Source organism: Myotis lucifugus, unplaced genomic scaffold, assembly GCF_000147115.1.
Source record: "Myotis lucifugus unplaced genomic scaffold, Myoluc2.0 scaffold_91, whole genome shotgun sequence".
Lineage (NCBI taxonomy): Eukaryota > Metazoa > Chordata > Mammalia > Chiroptera > Vespertilionidae > Myotis > Myotis lucifugus.
This window is the reverse complement of record NW_005871139.1, coordinates 2302863-2326609: the sequence shown is the minus strand read 5'-3', so window position 1 is coordinate 2326609 and position 23747 is coordinate 2302863. Positions and strand designations below refer to the sequence as shown.

Below are 23747 nucleotides of genomic sequence, written 5' to 3'. Positions count from 1 at the left end.
AATTACTATTGAACTCTGAGCAAGAAGCCTGAAGAAACAAATGCTCTATTTCCCCTCCAGGGGGAGACATACTCCTACTAGAAATAGCACAGGGCTCAGGCCCTTGAAATATTTTTTTGTCTTAATTTAAAAATTTTTAAGAACTTGGGATGCAGTATCTTCCCCATGTTTTGAGTGTTTTTTAAAATTAATTTTTTCCATCACCATTTATCCCCTCTATGCCCTCTTCCGCCTCCACTCACCCCCTCCACCCCTTGTAATCACTATACTGTTGTCCATGTCCTTACGTTCTCTTTTTTTCTTTTTTGCTCAATTCCTCCATACCCCCCGGCCCTCCCCACCCACAGTTGTCTGCCTGCTCTCTATCTCTGACTCTGTCTCTATTTTGTCAAGCCCTTGAAATTGATTCATAGAATTCAATCATTTCCTTGCTAGTAGGATTCTCCAGATCAGTCTGGGCCACCCACTGGTACCAGGCCAGTGGCATTTCCTCTGTTAATTTTCCTCCCTTGAACAATCTTAAATCTCTCTGGCTAGAGTTTCTCTATTGCAGTCTTGACTTGCTAGGAAATGTAACTATAACTGCTCACATTCTTGGAAAAATAGTATCATGAATATGTAATTTAAATACTATCATTAACATTGTTATTTGTATTTTTACTGTAATTTTCCCCCAAATTCCTTAAATAGCCTTTCTCTATGGAGTCTCAAAATCTTTCAAAATTATTCGAATAATGAAAAATATGGGTGAACTATAGAGCCAAATAATAATAAAACGTTGATGAAAAGCTAATTTAAAGACATAAAACAGCGATTCAGAAATTTCCCTGAGCCTTGGGGAAAGTTAAAGGGAAGAAGAAAGAGTGGAGTTTGAATATTGAGAGCATGTCTGCCTCTGAGCAGTTTTCTGAAAGAAGTCCTTGTTTAATCCTGATGACACGTCTTGGGAGACTACCCCTGCTGCACATTAATACTGTTCTTTTCTCGGCTGAATTACTTTCTCTAGGACAAGGTTTAAGTGTATAAAAAATTTCAAGAGGCTGACATTATATTTCTCTGAACGTTTTTTCCCTTTTCTTTTGCTCTATTTCCAAAGCCCCTTTCAATTTTCCTTTTATATGTGTTTTGGAGTTCTTTCTCAGGACCAGTACACAGAGAAAGTAGTGGAGCATTCCACTACTGTCTTTGAGAGGGCAGTTCACTTTAGTTAAATTCAGTTTGCATTTATCCAATACCTACTGAGTTTGGGACTGTGCAGTGGCAGGGAGGTACGTGCAGGAAATCTATTTCCTGTCTTAAGGTGCTTACAATGTAACTGGGAAGACCAGACATTTGGTAACCTCCTTAAACAAATTTATATATATAAAAGCCCAGCAACCGGAACGGAGGTATGACCGGAACGACCAGAACGACTGGTGGCTATGACGTGCACTGCAGCAGCCAACCAGCCTGATCTGGTTCCCGATCGGCCCCCAACACCCTGATTGGGGGTGGGGCCGGCCAGCCAACCACCCGTGGCCCCTCCCCCCTCCCCCCCCACCCCTGCTGGCCTGGCCTGATGGGCCCCCATCAGGGTGGGCTGGCCAGACCCCACCCATGCACAAATTCGTCCACCGGGCCTCTAGTATAAAATAATACAAAGATGACATAGATAAGATCCAACATATATATAATTTACAAAACCACTCTCCACAAATGCGATCTGAGTTTTGTGAAATTAACCCTTGGGGTATGTGTTGTTGCTCTCATCCTGATGTATAGATCAGTAAACAGAAACTTAGATAATGTAACTTGCTTAGACAGGTAAAGTAACTAGAGCTACTATCAGAAATGGAAGCCTGGTCTTGATGGTGTTCACATAATTCTACATTGTTCCTAAAATAAGGATTATGCTATAAACAATAACCCTAAAAAGTAAAGAAATTCAAAGTTTAGAGGATACACTATTATAGTAATAAAGGAAAGCTTATTTTTCTCAACTGGTCTGGCACTTAGATCTTATTTTTCAACTTTGTTAATTTTGATTGATTCCCCTATCTCTACTTTGCCCTCAGGATATCTCAAACTTCCTTTTGGTTCTTTTCTTTTTCCTTGATGAAGGGAGAAATGCTTATTTGGGACAGCTGAGGGGATAGGAATTATCTCTTACTTTCTTTAGGAAAGCTGTCAGGAAAAACTTTGCCATCAGCATTAGTCAAGTGGCCCCTGAAGAGGGGTGAGGCCTTTTTAGACAGCAGAATAATTAATGGGCTCTGGCAAGAACCCAAAAAAAACTGTTATGAAAGACTTCTTGTAACCACTTAGCAAGGTTGCAAGGCAGAATTCCTCTCCTCCAGCACACTGTCACTCTAGAGGATTGCACTCAAAATCAGGAAAGGATTTGGAGCCAGCAGGTGAAGAATGGAGTTTTTCACTCCAAAAAGGCCTGTCGCCAATAGGTAGCCACAATGCTCAAAGAGCAAGACACCCAGATCTGTAACCTGGGACAGCTCAAATGCTCTACTCACGGAGATGGGATACTAACACAAGTGAACAGTGATAGCAGCAATAATTACAAGCAAAACATCATTATCAAATTTCCAGTTTAAGTTTATGCCAAAGTCTGAAAATAGGAACACTAGTTGTTCTGTCAATCAACACCATCTAATGAACACTTCTTAAGAACAGACCTGGAATTAGTAGGGGAGAGAAGAAAAAATAATGCAAAAAGTCTTATAGAGATACAACACATTAAAAAAACAACTTATGGAATTAGTTATAATCAAAATATGAAGAACAGAAATAAACTGAAATATATAAAGATGAAGTTGGAATGTTAAATGCAAGATCCATGGGATATAATCAAAATATAATTTTACTTTTTGGCTTTTACTATATTTTAAAAATAGTTATTGGGAGGTGATAATCTTCCAATGCCCCTGAATGGAAAATTGAGCAGATTCCCTGACTTTTTAGTTCATTGTTCTATAATTGACAGTTGCTTTAACTAAAAAAAAAGAGTCTTAATTTAGTAAATAGAATGTTTCCAGTCCAAGATGGTAACCAAATACTTTAGTGTTCATTCTAAGGTACTAGTCTAAGACTTTTCCTTCTCCCCCTCCCCTGCATAAAGCCTTCTGTGGCTAGTGGCTGCCAGCCTCCAGCTTTCTCCCCAGTTTACCTCCACCCCCATTAGCTAACTGCTATTTGATCTGCTGTGTAAAAGTGGGAGGAGGCTGGACAGCTGAGGGGATAGGGCAGATCTGTTTTGATAGGATGGGTCTGTACTACCTGGGTCTGGTAGACAGTTCAAGTTGATTTTCTTGTAGAGTGCTATTAAAGGTTCTTTGGAGATTACCATCATCAGAGACCTCTCACTTGAGTCCCTTTGTCCTAGATAGACACAGATGGTTGCTTGTGACAACCTCTATAGGTTCTAGGATTTCTGTGTTCATCTCTAACTTCTGGTCACTGGGTCCCTCCACATCTCCAGACAGCCCTTTTGAATAGACCAAAGGCAACCCCATGCTGACTGCCTTCTATGTGACCCACATCTGGTCCAGGGAAACATTTACTCATTCTTCATCCTGATCAAATCTGGGAGTATTAGTGGACCCCAATGCAGCCACCTCTGCTTTATGGCTACTGCCTTCTTCAAGTTTGTAGGTAAGAGTCAGTGCAGTTCTTGTGTTTTACAACTGTAGGGAACAATTTCCAAGCTCTCTAGTCCCACAGAAGCCCCTCTTTATACTTGAGGAGAGGGTACAGCACAAGTACTGTCTCTTCCTCTGTGTATGAGGAGAGTGGGGACTCAACAGCACAAGCAAATTTCTCCCCAAGGAACATCTTCACAGACCCTCCCTCTCTACACTATCCTGATCTCACCATGAAGTAGAACTGTTCTTCAACATTGACTTTGTACATAAAAACTTCATTGAAATAATCATCTTTAATGGCAATTATCCATTTGCAACTCTCTCTCCCAGCCCTTGATAGAAAGGGAATTATCTTTCCATCTTCATCTTCCCTGCCTGCTGAGCACAGACCTTTGAACAAAGTAGGTGCACAGTAAATGTTTGATGAATGGATGAATGACTGGATCTGAACTCTCTTTTGGTTGTGCAGTGGATTCTCAAACACTGTAAAATAATCTGTATAGATAGCCTATTTTATCACTCTCTGGGAGACTAATCATTCTTATATTTATAACATGCTTGGAGTTTTCCAGAATTTATATACTCTAGCATTTATCATCCAAAAAATTTTGAGAGATGACACAACACAGGGAAAATGTCATCTTTTTTCAAGGGAGAGATGAATAAATAAACATGAGATAGCTTAGGTTTGTAGAAAAGTTATGCGATGTCAAATTGAAACTCATAAAAAATTTAATCAAACCTGTGAGAACTGCAGATATTGTTTGAGTAGTTCATTTCAAAACCCTAAAGCTGGAAAAAACAACAGAGAAAAAATTAGATTAAAATATTTAGCAACCTGTTAACATGTTAAACATAGGTGATGGATATAATGAGTTCACCATACTATTCTTTTTAGTTTTTTGTATGCTTAAACATTTTATCTTCTATATGACATTAAAAATTGGAGCTGGAAATCACCAATGTCTTTACCCTGTTTTAGAAATGAGGAGCCAGGAGAAGCAAAAATATAACAGAAACTATGGAGACTTGGCCATCTTATAATGAAGCCTTCACAGGTCCCATTAATATACAGTATTAGTATTACAACAGCCACAAAGCTGTTCTTATTTGGACGAGGGAATAAAAAATTTGCAAGCAGGAACTTTTGCTTAGGAATTAGGTAGATTCGGAATTTATAGAAATAGAGGGATATAGAAATAGAGGGATACTTCAGCCTGTGCTCTCACTTTACAAATACTGATATACCCCCCCCCCCCTTATCCCCCAAAATGGAATGAAATAACTACCAATCTCAGAGCCAGGGCAAAAATCTAGGTATTCTATATTATGCTTTTTCTTTCTATCATCCTGGTTGGCACATGACATTGAACAAGAGCTACTTTCTTTTGCTGGGTCCTTTTGGCTCTATCATTTCTGTTGTGTACAGGCAGGCCTCCTTCTTTTGTGCAGTGGATTCTCTGAGACAGAGCAGTAGATCCCCTAGAGCTAGACTTAACAAAATGAAGGCCAGAGAGGCAGTCAACCTCAATAGGTCAGTTGTGTGAAGTTGTGCTCCACTTTGAGAAAGGTATGGGTGGTGCCAATCAAAGCATCACCTTGATCTGGAGAGAGGAAGACTTAGCAGGCCTGGGCCCACGGTATTTATTACATCTCTGCCTCTCATCTCATTAATTCCCCCAGCCAAAGAGGATCTAAAGCAGCGGTTCTCAACCTGTGGAGAACCGTTCTCAACCCGTTGGGGGTCGAACGACCCATTCACAGGGGTCGCCTAAGACCATCGGAAAACACATATATAATTACATACAGTTTTTGTGATTAATCACTATGCTTTAATTATGTTCAATTTGTAACAATGAAATTGGGGGTCACCACAACATGAGGAACTGTATTAAAGGGTCATGGCATTAGGAAGGTTGAGAACCACTGATCTAAAGGGTTTAGAGGAGAATATATCACTAGGGTATTAATGTGAGTCACACAGTTCTGGACACAAAAATGGGAATTTGAGAGTTACTGACTGAAATGAGGTTAGGTCCAGACAGGACCTGTAGGTGGTTTGATTTTCCTTATGATTGTCCCTGCTGGTGGTCAGGAAAGACTAAGTTTCTCAGATAACTCCTCTATTTTGGATCAGCATGATCTTGTGTTTAGAGGTCTAATGTTCTTTAGGGCCCAAATATAGTTTTCTAGTTTAGAAGCAATGGACATAGAATCAAACCATTTCCAGGTCAGTGATTTGATCCAAAGGCCTTAGAGCAGTTTGGTGGGTAGGGGTGAGAAAGTCTAGTTTCCGTAAAGTCTCATTCATACTTTCCCAAGTAAACCTGTGCATTAAAAAACAATAGACTTAATATGTAGCTACTACTTCAAATCAAGTCTCCCAATAAAAGTAATCAGAGGACTGCCCCAATCAGAGGACTGCCCCCACAGAGCTGTCAATGACCAAAACTGCCTTTAATCCTGAGTCTGGAATTGGTGGTTTGCAGGCTGAATGTTGCCTGCTTTTAAAAACAATTATTAAAAGAAGAAAGAAAGAAAGAAAGAAAGAAAGAAAGAAAGAAAGAAAGAAAGAAAGAAAGAAGAAAGAAAGAAAGAAAGAAAGAAAGAAAGAAAGAAAGAAAGAAAGAAAGAAAGAAAGAAAGAAAGAAAGAAAGAAAAGCTGCAGCCCTAGCCAGTTTGGTTCAGTGGATAGAGCGTGGGCCTGCAGACTGAAGGGTACCAGGTTTGATTCTGGCCAAGGGCACATGTGCGGGTTGCCGGCTCCATCCCCAGTAGGGAGCTGCAGGAGGCAGCCAATCAATGATTCGCTCTCATCATTGATGTTTCTACCTTTCCCTCTTCCTTCCTCTCTGAAATCAATATATATACATATAATTTTTTTAAAAGAAAAGTTGCCAACATTTGCAATTTGGGAGAATTCACTTTTTAAAAATCTGAGATTTCAGCTTCTTTTGAAATATTAGACAATCTCACCATAGCGGAGTGGGGGGAGATGGGGGACATTTCTGCATGGCAAAAATCCTTTGCGTTTGGAATTCAGAGGAGGCACACTCAGACTGGGCGTGAGCTTTTCCAGTTCACCACCCCCTCACTGTTGTACGTGGATGGTCGCGCCCCGCTTTACTTTTAAATATTGTTGCTAAGAGCAAGCTTTGGAAAGTGGGTGCTGGGCACTCTTGGTTAGAAAGGCTGCCAGTGGACCACAGCACTTACAGGCTGTGTCGGCTGCTTCACTCTTTGTGTGCATCACTATACTATGTGCTGCTGGCTTCGAAGTGTGTATGCTTTGTATGGAAAGTACATCGCAGGCATCTGCATCTCTCTTGGTGCGACCGGTTATTGTTAGCATGAACCTCGTTTTCAGGCCTCAGCATTTGGGCTACTGCACCTCTTAGGTGGTTGTTTACCTTTGCTCCTTCTGAGTGAGGGCTGACAATATCCAGGAGGGTTCCGAGGAGCATGAATGCGTTCCAATGTTATGAATAAGTCTGGAAGTCTCTTTATTTGCCAAAGACACTTCTTACTAACTGGTCCGTCTCCTAGACAACTGAACTAGTGTGGCGACTTTGGGAATAATCTGGGAACGAGGTGCTCAGGACTGATCTCAGATGGAGCAGTGGGAGGCAGCGGGGGGCACTGCAGGCCAGGTCTAGGAAGGTGCGGCTCCACAGAGTGGGTCCCACAGCCCGCGAAAGAGCTTGTCCCCACCGCGGCGGACCCGAGCCCCGCGGCTGCGGCCGAAAGCGCCGCATTGCGCCTGCGCGCAAAGCCTCCGGGCCGGCAGAGAGAGCGACCGGTTCATTAGGCCTGGGAAGGACCGGCTGCTTCACGAGTCTGCGCAGGCGCGGCCCTCCTACGGACACTGGTCGGTGCGCAGGCGCCACCTAGTCGCTCTTTAAGTCCTGTAAACAGAGGAGCCCTCTGGTGACAACTTCTGCTTCCGGGTCACTCCTTGACAGCCGCTCTCACGACCCAGATCTACCCCACGGTTCGGTGAGTGCGGCCCTCGCTGCGGGAATGCTTGCTTCCAGGTTCCCTAACCCGGGCACCAAGCCCGCTAACGCTTCCTCCACTGTCCGCTCGGGGTCCGCGAGCCCTCGAGCCTGAGATCTCGTCCCGGCCTCGGGAGACCAGGGAAGGGGTTGATCTGCCTCTGGGGTTCCCGCGGCTCAGTTTATGCGACCCCCTCAAAGTACCGACTCCGGGAGACCTGCCGGGATCGCTGCAATTTAGGGGGAAGACATGCGGAAAGTGACACCTCAGTCCTCGCATTTCGTACCCTTACCCTCCGCCCCCTGGTCTCGGAGGGACAAAGCTGCCGCGAGCCCTCCCCCAGCAGGTGCGGCGGGGTTGGGGTCCCCTCTGGCTGGGCCGAGGGTCTCCCCTCCCCGCGGAAGCACCAGAGCTATTAAGTGTCGCCTCCGACGTTGCTTCTAGCTTCGCAATAAAACCCCCTTGGTGTTTTCTCTGGATCTGAAGTGCAAGTAAATGGGGGAAAGAGGGCTTTCAGCTCCAGGAGAGGAAAGGGGTCACTTGGGGGTCAAACCGTGCATGGCTGCAGACTGGAGATAGGTCGAGTTTAGATTTCCTGGACCCTTCCTGACAGTGAATGTTGTCAGCGTGCCCTGGAGTTTCGCTCTTCACCAGGAACTTGGAGGCAGCAGCAGAGAACCCGTGGTCATATGCTGAGTTAGGAGTTCCATGAGCACCCCCAGAATGATTGCAGGGCTTATTTAGCATCTTCAGATGATCGTGGCCCAGAATCGGTTAACAGAACCACTCGGTCTAAGCCAGTGGTTCTCAACCTTCCTAATGCCGAGACTCTTTAATACAGTTCCTCATGTTGTTGGTGACCCCCAATTTCATTGTTACAAATTGAACATAATTAAAGCATAGTGATTAATCACAAAAACAATATGTAATTATATATGTGTTTTCCGATGGTCTTAGGCGACCCCTGTGAAAGGGTCGTTCGACCCCCAAAGGGATCGAGACCCACAGGTTGAGAACCGCTGGTAAGCCTTCCACTTCAGATGCTCTGTCTTCTGTCCCGATTCTTGGAAGCTCTGATTCAAATGCACCTCTGCCTTTTCCTTGCAACAAAGAAATATAAGATACTGACCCTTGTCTCTGAGGAGTTTAGTGGCTGTTGGACAGATTATGCTAATTCTAAACTATCTAGAAAATTTCAGAGAGACATATAAACAAGTGTGTGAGCATATTCATAATAACATAGGGGAGAGGAATTCCCAATTTGAATCATCGGTACCTATGAATTGAATAATTTTAACTTGCATTCTATTAATTAATACTGTATGTATTTAAGCAGAAATGGCTAGTGATTAGCAAAATAGAAACTATTAGAGTTTGTAGTATGTTACATAATGTATGAGGGGATAGAGCAAAAATTATATAGTATGGAATGACCAAAATAATTTTAGGATTTTTACCTTAGTAATCATCATATGCATAATGTTGTTTAACTACAGGTCTTGAATTTTTTAAGATCCAAAGTAATAAGCTTTACATTGGTTTCAACAAATATTTATTGAGAACCTATCACGTGCCAGGCACTATTGAAAATAAGACTATATTTACTCCCAAGGAACTTATAGTTTAATAATATGGATTCTAAATAGTTGCACATAGAGGGCTGATACTGCATACTATATTTTCTCTATAATTTTTGATATATGCTTGATATATACAGCCAAAACTTTGATCATAGTTGAGTTTAAGTATATTACATTTTCTTCTTCCATCCTAGAACTCTCTGTCATGTGGTTTCAATATATATTTGCCCAAATCTGTTTCTCAGTTGTCACAAATGGCCAGTTATTAACATTTTTAATTCATTTTGCACTCAAATCTACTTCTTTCCCTATAACTGCATGTGTCATTGGTGCAAACTTTGAATTATTTTCTAATTTAATATAATTGACTCTAGAGTTATACTTTTGCGTTTCTTTCTTATTTCAGAATATTACCTCAAATATTTCCCATTTTTTCTGTTAAAAACATTTTAAACTTTTTCACAGATACTTTGTCATTAACAAACTGTAGTTGTTCCAAAGTCTTTTCCCTCTCTTCTCACAGGTAACAATCACTTCCATGCCCTTTGGTCAATCAATCAACCAATATTTATTAAATACCTGCTTTTTGCAAGTCTCTGTGGATAGCCTTACATGGGCAAAAAAGTGGAAGGCAAAGATCTTGCCTTCCAATTGATTACAATTTCTTTTCTTTTTTAAAAAAAATATTTTTATTGATTTTAAAGAGGAAGGGAGAGGGAGAGAGAGAGATAGAAACATCAATGATGAGAGAGAATCATTGATCGGCTGCCTCCTATATGCCCCCAACTGGGGATCAAACCAGCAACCTGGGCATGTGCCGTGACGGGGAATCGAACCCATGACCTCCTGGTTCATAGGTCAATGCTCAATAAAAACCCCTTGGTGTTTTCTCTGGATCTGAAGTGAAAGTAAACAGGGGCTGGGCTAATTACAATTTAGTTGGAGAAAACATATGACTATAAATATACTTCAAAGCCAAATATATCAAATAACCTAACAGTGGTGCTGATAATAAAGACCACAAAATTCAGAGGAGGAAAATAATGTTTTGTGGCATCTTCAGCCTTTAAAAAAATTCCCTTCCTTGTGTACACTTGTTTCAAATCACACCGAACTCCATGGGGTTCTTGGGGAAATCTTGTGCTAGGTTAGGTCAGAGAGTAGAACTGAGGTTCTAATGGTCAGGTCATTTGTGTCCAGGTTTACCCAGCTCCCTAAGCAATTATTATTAATTTTTTTCTTTAGATTAAGAGAAAATTATATTAACTAATCATTGATCTCTTTGAAATCTGCTTTTGGTATTAGGAGGGCCTCAGAGGACTCCTACCCCTAAGGACAGGTAGCTCAGTGATATTGTGTATGCCTAAAACTTCTTTGTTTCAGGCAGTTTGGAGCATGTGAACATACCCTGAGCCTTGATGAGTTCCAGTATGTGGTATATTATGCAGAGCATTCAGAGCAAATACTCTCTCTCAGAGCGCTTAATCCGAACAATTGCTGCCATTCGTTCCTTCCCACATGATAATGTAGAGGACCTCATCAGAGGGGTGAGTGTGCTGTTATTGACACAGAGTCCTTGGGGAGGTGAAAGTTCCTGGGAAATCCTAATAGATTACAGATTTGTAGCTTTGACTCAGCTCAAGATCACAAAGCAATTTTACAATATTTTTAAATGTATTAATTTGACCATTGAAATATATTTTCCCTATTTTTTGCTTCTCTTCCCCTCTCCTTTTCACTTTGAGCATCTGATATTTTCCTTCAGAAAATAGGTTCTAGATAACCCTGGTCTCATGTTCTTTGTGAAATCCCTGTCTGGATATGGTGTCTATCGGATCTAGCAAGCTCAAAGTCTTCTACACATGTACTGAGGGAGGAAGGAGACCAGCAAAGCAGAAGTGGTTTTCAAATCTTTGTGTTTTATGATTACATGGAGAGATATCGCCTGCCTCCTAACAACAGCTACCACTTCTAGTTCTGTAAAGAATAGTATCAACCCCTAACACACATGGTAATTCTTGACTTAAGAAAACACCTTAATATCTGATATTTAACCACTACTGTTCAATAATTCATGACTAGTGTATCCTAGGTCTCTGATACTTTTTTCTGCATATTATTCCTGTTGAAAAGAAGTTACAGTATAATTTTTTAAAAATACATTTTTATTGATTTCAGAAAGGAAAGGAGAGGGAGAGAGAGACGGAAACATCATGATGAGAGAGAATCATTGATCGGCTGCCTCCTGCACGCCCCCTACTGGGATCAAGCCTGCAACCTGGGCATGTGCCCTTGATGGGAATGGAACCTGGGACCCTTTAGTTCACAGGCCAACACTCTATCCACTGAGACAAACCGGCTAGGGTTACAACGTAATTTTTCAATCACTAGAAGATATGTCCAGATGGTTACTTCTGTACATTCTTTTTAACAACTTTAGAATCCTTACTTACAGCCTAGAGCTCTGTAGCTGCTTCAGAGTTGTGTGGCACAGCAGTGAGAAGAAAAAGTCATACGGTATTAGCTTGTTCTCAGCAAAAGTGATATCCGAAGGTCCGCAGTAGAAATTTTGTCACGTTCTAATTCTAGCTCTGCTGCTGAGTCATTCGGTGACTTTGGTCTGACTATAGTAGCTCTATCTCCTTGGTCAGATTTGGGGGGGAAAAGTACCAGCAGGGCTAGATGGCAGAGAATGCTGGCACTAAGGGGCTACTTTGAAAATGTTTGTAAACAAAAAGATAATGTTAAGGTGAGCTTACTACTAGTGATGGTCATCTGTTGAATGGCAAAAGGAGCGTGCTCGTTCTGCTGGCTTTAGTCTGACTTCCTGACCTTTTCAGAGCTTAGTGCTCACAGAAAGCTTTTCCAGCTTTCCTGCCTGCTGATGAGGTTCCCACCGCTTTTACATATCAGCTTATGTCCTCAGTGATGTCCAAATGACCTGGCAGGCTCTCTTGTGAGAAAATAACTTGATTTAAGGAATTGACAGTCCCTTTTATTTATCATCAGTGTTTTTGTTTGCTTTGTATATTAACAATATTATTTAATTAATAGGAATAGAAACTGGGACCACTAGTCTGTTTACAGTTGAGTTAGAACCCTCTTCCCCCTGGACTCAGTTCTGAGATCTGTCCTGCTCGATGAGCCAGAGCTGAGCACACTGACTGAAGTTTCCCTCTGCCGTAGGGAGCAGATGTGAACTGCACCCATGGCACGCTGAAGCCTTTGCACTGTGCCTGCATGGTGTCCGATGCCGACTGTGTGGAGTTACTCCTGGAAAAGGGAGCTGAGGTAATATTCTTAACACTGTCACATTCATGATTTACTAAAACTGGAGCTTCACATTTTCTTAAAATTTCTCTCTTCTCCCATCTCTTCCCACCTTCTAGCTCCTGGTAATATTGGCATAGCCAGTATGAAAGCAAAATGCGATGGCAAATATATGAAATCATCCTAAGGATTTCATTCCTTTGACTTTCTTTTTAAAGTTGCCCAGAAAGAAGGAATCTTATCTCCCCTTTCTCTCCCAGCCTCCCTTCTGGAGTTGTTTATACTACCTTTTAATCCTTTTGCTGCCTATTGACTGTCCAAGAGCTGTAAGTGCAGAGGTCCCTGGACTCTGATTAAATCTAAACCACGTGAGACCTGTTGCTACCAGACGTGCACACTTTTTTTTTCTTTCTCTATTTGTTTTTATCTTTTTTTTTTTATTGCTTAAAGTATTACAAAAAGTATTACATAGGTCTCCTTTTTTTTTTCTCCCCTTGACATTCCAGACGTGCACTCTTAATACCACTGTCACTGGGAGATACATATCACTCAGCAATCCCTTCCTCAATATTGGGTTACTTGTGCTATTTCTGCCTACCAATTATTTTGTTTTAGAATATCTTGCTTCTGTAAAAACCATAGATTAATTTATGTTGGCATTAGCAAGAAGCAGCATAGTATACTGAGTGATTACAAGAATAGACTCTGGAGCAGGATTTCATGGATTTGAATTCTAGCTGTCACTTCTTCCTGCTGTGTGACCTTGAACAAGTTACTTAACCTTTCTTTACCTTAGTTTCCCCACCTGTAAAATGGGGATAATAATGGTATCTTCTTTATAAGGTTGTAAAGTATTTAGAACACTGGCATGTCATAATTGCTAACTGCTTGTTAAATAATTATATAAGCAGTTTTGACTCTTGGTGAGCTCTCTTAACGTGCATATGCTGAGGTACTAATTTGAATTGGACATGCCATGAAGCTGGTGTGCAGGCTCCAAACACTAATCAGTGAGCCTAAAGGGCAGCCCCAGCATCTGATCTCCACACAGCTGTGTTGTTCTCTACTGTCATTTTATTTTCCATAACTTTTTTTTTTTGTCAGTTCTCACCGCAGGATATTTTCCCATTGATTCTTAGAGAGAGTGGAAGGGAGGGGGAGGGACACAGAGAGAGAAACATTGATGAGAGAGAGACACATCGATTGGTTGCCTCCTGCACGCACCCCAACTGGGGCCAGGGATCAAGCCTGCAATCAAGGTACGTGCCCTTGACCGGAACTGAACCCAGACCCTTTAGTCCATGGGCTGATGTTCTATCCACTGAGCCAAATTGGCCAGGGCTCCATAACACTTTTGTGAGTGACCCTGAAATAAAAGCCAGTGATTAATGTCAGTGATGAAAATGAAAATATCTTGGGGGGGAGAAAAAGAGAGTTTTTATCTAAATACAAGGTTGAACTCAGTTTAAATGTTTCCGTTTTTCTTTATTGCATATAGGGGAAAGGCGGGGCAGAGGGAGAGAGAGAGATTGAGTAGTTGCCTCTAACCACTGAACCATACTAGCCAGGGCATATCTTCTCTTTCTTTAGCCCTTATTCTGCGGTAGAGATTCTAGTGCATAATAAATGATAACAGCAGCAAGCACCTAAAGAACGCAGGCCAGCCAGGAAGTGCACATAATAGTGTTGCTTGGGGACAGTTCTTTTCCTATTTGCTCCTAAGCTCCTGTGATATCTCTACCTTGATCACTAAGGCCCCCCTGGGAATTGCTTGTTGACTCTCTTGTTCAGAACATTACAAGCCAAGGTAGTGGATAAACATGCATGCTTCTTTGCCCACCTATCGTCTCAGTAGTCCATGTACTATAATATAGTTCCTCCCTCTCTTCAGGTGAATGCCCTGGATGGTTACAACCGAACAGCCCTCCACTATGCAGCTGAGAAGGATGAGGCTTGCGTGGAGGTCCTGTTGGAGTATGGTGCAAACCCCAATGCACTGGATGGCAACCGAGACACCCCCCTTCACTGGGCAGCCTTTAAGAACAATGCTGAATGTGTGCGGGCCCTCCTAGAGAGCGGGGCCTCTGTCAATGCCCTGGATTACAACAATGATACCCCACTCAGCTGGGCTGCCATGAAGGGAAATCTTGAGAGCGTCAGCATCCTTCTTGATTATGGTGCAGAGGTCAGAGTCATCAACCTAAAAGGCCAGACACCTATCTCCCGGCTGGTGGCTCTGCTAGTCAGGGGACTTGGAACTGAGAAAGAGGACTCTTGCTTTGAGCTCCTCCACAGGGCTGTTGGACACTTTGAATTAAGGAAAAATGGCACCATGCCACGAGAAGTGGCCAGAGACCAGCAGCTATGTGAAAAACTGACTGTTCTGTGCTCAGCCCCAGGAACTCTAAAAACACTCTCTCGCTATGCTGTGCGCCGTAGCCTGGGACTCCAGTATCTGCCAGATGCAGTGAAGGGCCTTCCCCTGCCAGCTTCTCTGAAGGAATACCTGTTGCTCGTAGAATAGCCTGGAGGAGATGTTTGCACCATCACGCAGGCACCTCTGGGTCAGGTTTTCCCTGCACTGCTGTCTCTTTGTCTTGGAAAACAGGAAAAGCAGCTGTTCCTGTTGTGTTGTTTATATTTTGAGGCAACATGTCACAACAGTAACCTCCACACCACCTCCTCTCCCCAGACCAAGCAACCAAACAACAAGAAAGAGATCTTTCACTTTTGTTTTCTGTTTACTTATTATATTGCACCCTGTGAAGAGGTCTCCCATCTCTCCTCCTCTTTAGGGAAAAAGCCAACGTGCAATCTCATTTTCTCTAGGAAGATGAAAAGTACAAAGTACTCAAAGAATGTGTGTTTGGTTTTCCTTTGGGGACATAATTAACACTTTGGAACAATCCTCTAGAAGCATTTTAATTGATCTGTGAAGAAGTTTAAGGAAATTCCATCTAACTTTTGCCCAAAGATGAAGGTATTATATAGCCTCAAGTAGTGTGCAGATGGAGAACTGGGCTGGATTGGTATCCCTAGAGTGTCACCTCAGGGGGCATTCAGAAGGGACTGGCTCCCTTTCTCACCATCAAAAGAAACAGCAGTCTTTGCCTCTTTTCCATGGTTGTGCCCAAGGATTACAATAATTCAGCAATTTAATTCAGAAAGATTGTCTCGCTGCTTTCCACAGAGTAGAAGAGATAGCAGGTTCTACGCAGTCCTAAAAATGTTCTTGTAATGCCGTTCTTTCTCTTCCTGAAAGCCAGCTTGCTCCAATGGTGTAGCAGGCATTTCCTGCACCATAGGAGAAAGTGTTTGCTCTAGTAGGAGAGGAGTGGGGCTGCCTTTCCTCGTGGGTCTTCCTTATTCCCTATGTGAAGCTCACTTTGCTAAGGGCTTGGAATTATTTTTCTTTCATTTGTTTTGGAAAATTGGCTCTTTACTGATCTATACAAGACATTGGTGGAGGGGATGGAGTGGGGGCTGGGGGAAGAGCATTATACGAGCCTCTTTTGAGAAGGTCCATCTACCCAAAAAAGATCTGTTTTAGTGAATAATACTTAGTCAACAATACTCCTTTCCATGTCCCTAACCTAGATCAAGTTATTTTTTTAAATTTATTTTCAGAGAGGAAGAGAGAGATAGAAACATCAATGATGAGAGAGAATAATTGATTGGTTGCCTCTTGCATGCCCCCTACTGGGGACCAAGCCCACAACTCGGGCATTTACCCTTTACCGGAATAGAACCTGGGACCCTTCAGTCCAAAGGCCGACACTCTATCCACTGAGTCAAACCAGCTAGGGCTAGATCAAGTTATTATTGGTCTTAGATGACCTGTATGCAAATTTGAAAAACCTTTTTAAAAAAACAATTGGGAACTACACGTAAAAATGAACAATCTGCTGACATAGCTAATTTGAACAAGTATACTATCTGCTTTTGCTCTTTTGCTATTGGTGTTTTTGCTTCCTTAAAAAATAAACAGTTCTGAAAGTAACTGGTAATTTCTGCTGTTCTTACTTTTCTCCACATTATTTAATCACCCTGAACTCATCTCTGAAATGGGACTGTCACCCTCCCTCATAGGCTATTTTGAGGATTCAGTGATAACAATGCTTGATATTTATTGTTAGTTCCTGTACTAGTATAAAGAGCATTTGGCTGCTTTAATTCTGGACTCTGACACGCCTTCTCAGTCACTACACCTAGATAATTTTTTAAGGTAAAAAAGTAATACTTTGGACAGCCAGCAAAACTGACTTATTAGAGATAATTCCTCCCTCCACCCCTTGTAAACCTGAACCTCCTTCCTGCTTCACCAAGCAGGTGAGGAAACTGAGTTGGGAGGAACATGTTTGCCTGTGCTGTGAGCCAGGATCTGGTTATTGAAGGCTAAGCTTAAACCAGGGCACCATCCTGACCATTTTGGGTATAATTTATAGTCCCAATCCTGAAGATCAACTGCATTACATGGGCACTTGGCTAATGAGGAAGAAGAAGCTGTTGTTATGGGACAGAAAACAAACTAAGCTGAATAAGAACGGACATCTTTCCAAAACAGTATTGCAACCAAATCAGGTCCCAGATTAGCTGTCTAAATTTCCCAAGCTTTCCAAATATGCATGGCTCCCCACAAATGGAGTCTGGCTTTCACCCAGGAAGGAGTACAGGGGAAGAGTTGGAAAGGGAGAACCCTGGGTTGTCAGTGGAGGAGTAGAGATCATGGGATGGCCGGGGAAAGCAGCTCTGGGTAATGGGTATATGATCAAAAAGAGAAACACCACTTCAGCTTAAGGGAGTCGGGAGCATTGTACTGACTGCAGAAGCAGCTAGTGCGGATGAAGGTGAGGACCAGTGAACTCTGCTCTAGGACAGGGGTGGGCAAACTTTTTGACTCGAGGGCCACAATGGGTTCTTAAACTGGACCGGAGGGCCGGAACAAAAGCATGAATGGAGTGTTTGTGTGAACTAATATAAATTCAAAGTAAACATCATTACATAAAAGGGTACGGTCTTTTTTTTTTTAGTTTTATTCATTTCAAACGGGCCGGATTCGGCCCGCGGGCCGTAGTTTGCCCACGGCTGCTCTAGGACCTGGTGTGCAGAGCCAGGAGATGCTGCACAAGTCCATGGGCTGTTCACACGGGCTGCATGTCCCATGTGTCCGGTCCGGGCAGAGTCTGGTAGCGCTGTGCTCTACTTGTGAAGATGACAGCAGGAGATCCAAAAGCACAGTGACCAGTTGGCATTTATTAGTGTAGTTATTGTCTGTCATTGCAGCAAACACAGTAGAGGAACCAAGACTTTGTTATCACAAAGAAATAAATAAAGCTTATTTTTAGGAAAATTCTAACCGAGTAACTGAAATCTAGCAGTAGAGGAGCCCAGCCTGTGTGATGGATGAAGCTGGGGTAGAAGTCTTGATAAATTCTACCTAAAAGGAGCTTTCACTCATTGCCCCCTAGCCAGAGCTGATCTTGGCTGCAGTTAGAGAATAAAAGGAAACCTAATGAAAAATGAGCTAAAACACTTGAGAATATGTGGACTTGGATCTATCAGGGGGTGAGCTGACCATGATCAGACAATCCACCCCCTTCCCTCCAAAGATGTTTAGACAGGAGCTTCTCCAGACCGCTTCCGATTGATGTGCTCCAGGTGCGCATGCTCTGAGGTATCCAGGTCAATCTCATATTTGGCTAGGATTTTGAGGATGGGCCTCAGCTTCAGCCACCACTGTTCCTTGGGGATGCGGTGCCTACAGAGGAATGAGGTAGATCAGGGGTAGGGAGTGTCCAGCCCGCAGACCGTATAAGGCCCACGAAGTCACTCGGTCTGGCCCTGCCAAGGCATTAGGGTGAGTTAATTAAATGTTTGGCCAAATATCGCAGGCTAATTTTTAAACTGATAATTTTGTATGGCCCATGAATGATGTTATAAATATCCAAATGGCCCTTGACAGAAAAAGGGTTCCCCACCCCTGAGGTAGATGATGATTTAATCTTTTAGCAGGGCAATCAACTATCAAATGCTTATGGGAAGAAGTTGAGCAAAAGAGGCTGGATTTAGGGCATGGGCATCGGATCCTAGGTAGGTACAGCTACAGATGTTACTCCTAAGAGAAGAACGGAAGGCAGTGAGCAGACTGGGAAAAGTAGACCTTAAAACTACCAGGGAGGGAATCACTCCAGGAAGCAGATGTACTCACTCAAAATCGGTCTGGTCCTTCAGCTCAGCCACTGGTTGAAAGACCAGGGCCCTCTTACGCATCCCTAGAACGCAGCCCGAGTCTGGAGTATTGGCAAAAATCCGTCCTGCAATAAGGCGTGGTCAGTCAGCTTCTATACTGGGGAGCCTGCCTCTTTGGAGGGGCCTTACCCTCTTACCCCACCTACCATTACGGTAACTCTCTTTGATTTTCCCAGTCATCCAGTTCATGGCCTTGGCACCCATCTTAGTGGCAAAATTCCTGTCAAATGGAGTTGGGCTCCCACCCTAGAAAAAGAATCATAAAAATTACTGAGGGAAACGCTCTAAGTGGCACAGATATCTGAAAACAGAGAAAAAGGAAAGAATGGACCCAGGTTACTGCCAGAAACAGAAATCTAGAAATCTAATTATGAAAGAAAATCCTGAAATAGTTCTGGGAACCAGGGAGAGCTGGCCAGCAATATTTGGCCATTTGTCAGGTATAAGAGTTACTAATTAGGTAAAGGGATGACCGGTGTCACAGTGGCCACTCCTAGCTCCACAGCTCCCAGATCTTGTTCATGTACTTCTAGTCTCATTGGCCACTCGGTCACTTCCCTACCCCTCTTCAACCTAGCAGCTTTTGTCATCATCATCAATGACATTGAAGTGTTCCTTGTAGCCCAGTCTGGATGCTCTTGGTAGCTCCTCAGAATAATATAAAACACTAGAAGCCCGATGCATGAAATTCATGCAAGAGTAGGCCTTCCTTCCCCCTGCTGCCAGCACCGGCTTCCCTCAGGCCGCTGGCAGGCACCCGGGACCCAGGCTTCCTTCACAGCCCTGGCTTCATCCCGAAGGTCATCCAGAAGGATGTCCAGAAGGACATCTGGTCTAATTAGCATATTATGCTTTTATTATTATAGATTATTATAGATATAGATTTTTTTCTGAACTAAGAGAAAGTAGGTTGGAAAGTGGGAAGGAAAAACAGGAACGAGGTCTTCATACTTTCATATAATAGTAGCCCATTCCTGCAGGTACTCATTCAAACTGAGATACTGGGAATTCATCTGTGGGTCGAGGAAGGTCAAAGGGCAATGCTTAGATAGCATCAGCTGGGGACATTTTGGATGGGGGAGGTCTCTAGTACCATAAGTGAGTGAGGCTGACCTTGGGTGGGGACTGAATGTGGGGATTGGATGTGGGTGGTAGAAAGGAATTCCTTTTCCCTTGAAACTCAGTTAGTGGAGATGGAGCCCAACAGCAGCAAGGTGCCTGTACTCATATTCCACAGGCTCCGTGTGAAATGGTGTGGAGGGAAGAGCAATGGCTGAGGCTCATTCTGGCTCTCATCCAAGCTTAATGAATGGCCCTGAAAAAAATGTTTCTCCTCTCTGGGCCTCATTTTCTTCATTGCAATTAGTGGTTCTCAACTGGAGACAATTTTACCCTCCAGGGGACACTGACAGATTTTACTTGTTATAACTTGGGGTGGCAGTGCTACTAGTGTCTCGTGGGCAGAGTCCAGGGTTGCTGTTAAACTGTCCTATGATGCACAGAACAGCCACTACGACAGAGAATTATCCTGCCCAAAACTGCAATAGTGCCGCGGTTGAGAAACCCCGCCCTAAATGAAGAGGATGGGCCACGTAATCTCTAAGGCCATTTCCAGGGTAAAGATGGTTTGGTTCTATGACTATAAAAGGCTGTAGGCTCATGCTCTATGCGGCACCGACAGCCTCCAGCAGGTCAGAGGCCAGTGGGAGCCTCAAGGCTGGGAGGGTTATGGTTGCCTGGTGAAGGGCATGACTGGGGCGTCTTCCCTACCTGCTGCATGTGGCCAAGCACATTCTTCCTGCTGTCGAAGATGCCCTTCCCCTCCTCAGAGTACAGGTTGAAAATGAAGTCAGTAGTATAATTCTCATTGCACTTCTCATTCCTGCCAGGTAGAGACCAAATGCCCATGACTTTGGTTGTCTCCCCACCCCAGCACCCCCTTTCTGCCTCTGTAGGCTCTGCTCTGCCCTCTGCTATCTCCTCCCATGATTCAGGTTCCCTCCCTTTGTATCCAGATTCCTCAGTGTCATGGACCCGTTCTGTGGGCTAGGGCCAAAGCCTGGCAACTTTCTCTCTTCAGTTAGGAGCACACCGTGGATGAGGTACCTTAACACCAAGCCCCTTTTCACAGTTGTTTTCATCTTTTGCACCAGATGTTCAACATTCGCCTAAAAATGAAACAGTAAATCCTAAGTCTGTGGGAGTGGATAAGGTCGGGCACGTGCAGAGACCTCTTCCCCACCAGGCTGCTCCCGGAGGGCACTGGGCCTGATCCCTTTATGAAGTTCAGTGAAGACTGAAATCTAAATGAAGACCGCAAATCGGACAGGCAGAGGAAGAAGTTGGAGACAGCTGTGGTGACTGTTGGTTTTAGCCCCCTGGCCACCCCTCTCCTTGCCCCTTCCTAGGGGTTTCTGGTTCCCTCGGGAGGCTGACTCTGCTCTCAGCATCAGTCTGTACATGAGTTGCTTGTATGTACAGCGGTGATTCACCTGGGAGGAACCTGTTCCTTCACTTGGGCTTTGAGTTGGGGGTAGGAGAGAAAAAGTCCCGCCCTCCACTCCTGGCGGGGGCTGGCTGCAGTCTTGGATTAGGGAACTCCTTCAGTATCCACTGTGTGGCTCTTTTTTTCCTCCAGGGAACTGGGATCTTGGGAAGGAAGGGCCATATGGTCTCTCTGAGAGAGAGGAGTCAGAGCCTCACCCTGGAGGTGAAAGGGTATCCCCTTCTCAAAACTGGAATGAGCAGAGCCCATGTTGGTAGCAGGGGAAATTGGGAAGGGCAGCGCGATGTCGTAGAAAGGTCACCAACTTTCTCAGTCAGTTCTGAGTTTAGAAAAGTTTCTAACCTCTCTAAACCTTTCTCGTCTGTAATATGAAGATAGTATTGCCCTAGCATGTCTGTTGTGAAAATAAAATGAAAAACACACATAAAGGTCCGAGCAGCATGCCGTCCTTCTAGATCAGTGGTTCTCAACCTTCCTAATGCCGCGACCCTTTAATACAGTTCCTCATGTGGTGGTGACCCCCAACCATAAAATTATTTTCGTTGCTACTTCATAACTGTAATTTTGCTACTGTTATGAATGGTAATGTAAATATCTGATATGCAGGATGTATTTTCATTGTTACGAATTGAACATAATTAAAGCATAGTGATTAATCACAAAAGCAATATGTAATTATATATGTGTTTTCCGATGGTCTTAGGCGACCCCTGTGAAAGGGTCGTTCGACCCCCAAAGGGGTCGCGACCCACAGGTTGAGAACCGCTGTTCTAGATGAATGCTCCAACAGTAGGCGCTGTGGTCATGTATGTGAGGTCACGCTAAGGAATGCCTGCTCAGTGCTCTCTCTAGTCTCCTCGCAGGACTTCCAGACCAATCAGCTCTGTCCTCATCTTGAGCTCTCTCAGCTCAGGTCGCTGTGGGGACGGTGGGGACAGACTGGGGCAGGGGAGAGCCACCTAGCAGGCTCTGGGTGGCTGTCTACCTGCAGGTCTCGAATGGTGAAGGGCTCCTCAAAAATGTAGGCGGCATCGGCCCCAGCCGCCAGGCCTGCCATGGTGGCCAGGTAGCCGCAGTAGCCACCCATAGTTTCAATGATAAACACCCGACGCTTGGTGCCTGCTGCTGACTGCTTGATGCGGTCACAGGTCTGCAAAGACAAAGGGTCATAGAAAGACACAGTCAGGGATCTGATTCTTGTCATTTCCGTGGCCCTTGTCGTAACCTAACCCTGGAGCTATCCCCTCCCGGGGCACCTTAGGTTCCTGCCTGCAGGACGGCAGGCACACTTGCCACACACACTGCAGAGCTACCCTTTCCGTTGCTCAGAGAATGGAAATTAGGCTGTGACCTCAGAAAGGAAAAATACTTTTGGTATCAGAGTCTTGACGCATTTCTCGGTCAGAGGACTCACAGATGAGGAGCATAAACACATATGAATGGTTACATAGTCTGTGCAAATGCCTGGACTTGAAGAAGCATTTTTCAAATACTGCCACTTGGTTGGTACAAAAAAATACACCTCCCTTTCCAGGACCAGTCAGTCCAGGGCTTATAATCTTGGCCAGAGGCATGGGTGGGGGTGGGGGGCTCTCACCGTGCAAATTGTATTGAGCGCTGTGTCAGCCCCCACACTGAAGTCTGAGCCAGGGACATTGTTGGAGACGGTAGCAGGAATGATCACAAAGGGGATGCAGAGCTCGTCATACTGCTTCCTGCCCTCCATCAGTTCCAGGCCCCCTGTGTAAGCCTGAGAAGATAGTGGTAGGGGCAGGATGAGGGGAGAGAGGGAAATGTAGGAGGGAGGGAGGGTGGGAGAGGAGGAAATGGGACTGGCACTCACCTCAAAGCCCCCAATGATGACAAGGCCCTGAATGTTAAACTTAGTGATGTTGGCACTGATCTGTTCTAAGCTCTTCTTGGGCAGAGTCCTAATTGGGGGTGGAGGTGGGTGGGAAGAGGTGTGGGGGTGGGGAGGGAGGATAATGAAATTTGGGGAAGAGACAGCAAAGAGAGAAAACTTAGAGGACACTTTACTTTTAATTTCTTGATTTGTGCCCTCTTCCCTACCCCACCCCCCCAAGAACACACACTGGGGCTCTAAACTGCCAGAGCTGGTAAAAGGGGTGGGGTGGCCTGTCTGCTCTCACTGAAGCAACTGTGAGCATAGGGGGGAGAATCCCAGACAACAGCAGTGGTCCCAGCAGACCCTGACCTGACGAACTGACTCCCAGGAAGGGGGTGCTCCTGCAATGCCACTTACCTTTTAGTCCCAAGTTTAGACCCACCCTGGCCAGTCCAGCCTCCAACATAGCTCCAGCCAGCTTCCTCGATCTGCAGGGAAAGGTCAGATCGTACACTGACCCCACCTGAGTTCTGAGCCCACCCTGACACCCTCTGGTTGGAAGAGGAACACCAGGGATTGGTTTTTCCCCACCTCGTTGGACATCTTCCACCCTTTCTGCTCATTCCCAAATGATGAGCACCTACTTATGTGAGGCACTGTGTTGA

General features: G+C 44.2%; 2 protein-coding genes across 12 annotated transcripts in view; one reads left to right on the top strand and one right to left on the bottom strand.

Moving 5' to 3' along the window:
- The first annotated feature begins 7476 nt into the window (after nt 1-7476).
- ASB8 (ankyrin repeat and SOCS box containing 8) lies at nt 7477-16488 on the top strand. Of its 8 annotated transcripts, none has more exons than XM_006091487.3 (4): nt 7477-7631; nt 10595-10758; nt 12398-12502; nt 14373-16488. In XM_006091487.3, exons 2-4 carry the CDS (start codon nt 10630-10632, stop codon nt 15003-15005), a joined length of 867 nt encoding a protein of 288 aa, XP_006091549.1. In that variant the 5' UTR covers nt 7477-7631; nt 10595-10629; the 3' UTR covers nt 15006-16488. The 8 variants fall into 8 exon arrangements, with proteins under 8 accessions (XP_006091549.1, XP_006091550.1, XP_023612081.1 ...); XM_006091488.3 differs by having other exon boundaries at nt 7484-7631; nt 10599-10758; nt 14373-15405; XM_023756308.1 differs by lacking the exon at nt 7477-7631 and adding an exon at nt 8596-8653 and having other exon boundaries at nt 14373-15405.
- A 1226-nt stretch (nt 16489-17714) lies between these two features.
- The window catches only part of PFKM (phosphofructokinase, muscle), a 41521-nt gene continuing 35488 nt past the window's right edge, over nt 17715-23747 (bottom strand). For 3 of the 4 annotated variants that reach the window (XM_014458192.2, XM_006091484.3, XM_023756305.1), the window contains exons 15-23: nt 23500-23570; nt 23080-23167; nt 22834-22986; nt 22222-22386; nt 20837-20898; nt 20501-20612; nt 18877-18976; nt 18690-18795; nt 17973-18239 (exon numbers count right to left, since the gene is read on the bottom strand). In XM_014458192.2, the coding sequence (XP_014313678.1) occupies nt 18095-18239; nt 18690-18795; nt 18877-18976; nt 20501-20612; nt 20837-20898; nt 22222-22386; nt 22834-22986; nt 23080-23167; nt 23500-23570 (1002 nt within the window). In that variant the 3' untranslated portion in view covers nt 17973-18094. Of the gene's footprint in view, nt 18240-18689; nt 18796-18876; nt 18977-20500; nt 20613-20836; nt 20899-22221; nt 22387-22833; nt 22987-23079; nt 23168-23499; nt 23571-23747 lie in introns of all 4 variants that reach the window. The other variant, XM_023756304.1, reaches the window with a different exon arrangement.

What these genes read in the sequence shown, in the direction of transcription:
- ASB8 (XM_006091487.3), top strand. Translation starts at nt 10,630, where the DNA reads ATGAGTTCCAGTATGTGGTATATTATGCAGAGCATTCAGAGCAAATAC. An exon ending in TAGAGGACCTCATCAGAGGG is followed by an intron (nt 10,759 to 12,397) that starts GTGAGTGTGCTG and finishes CCTCTGCCGTAG; the next exon opens with GGAGCAGATGTGAACTGCAC. An exon ending in TCCTGGAAAAGGGAGCTGAG is followed by an intron (nt 12,503 to 14,372) that starts GTAATATTCTTA and finishes CCCTCTCTTCAG; the next exon opens with GTGAATGCCCTGGATGGTTA.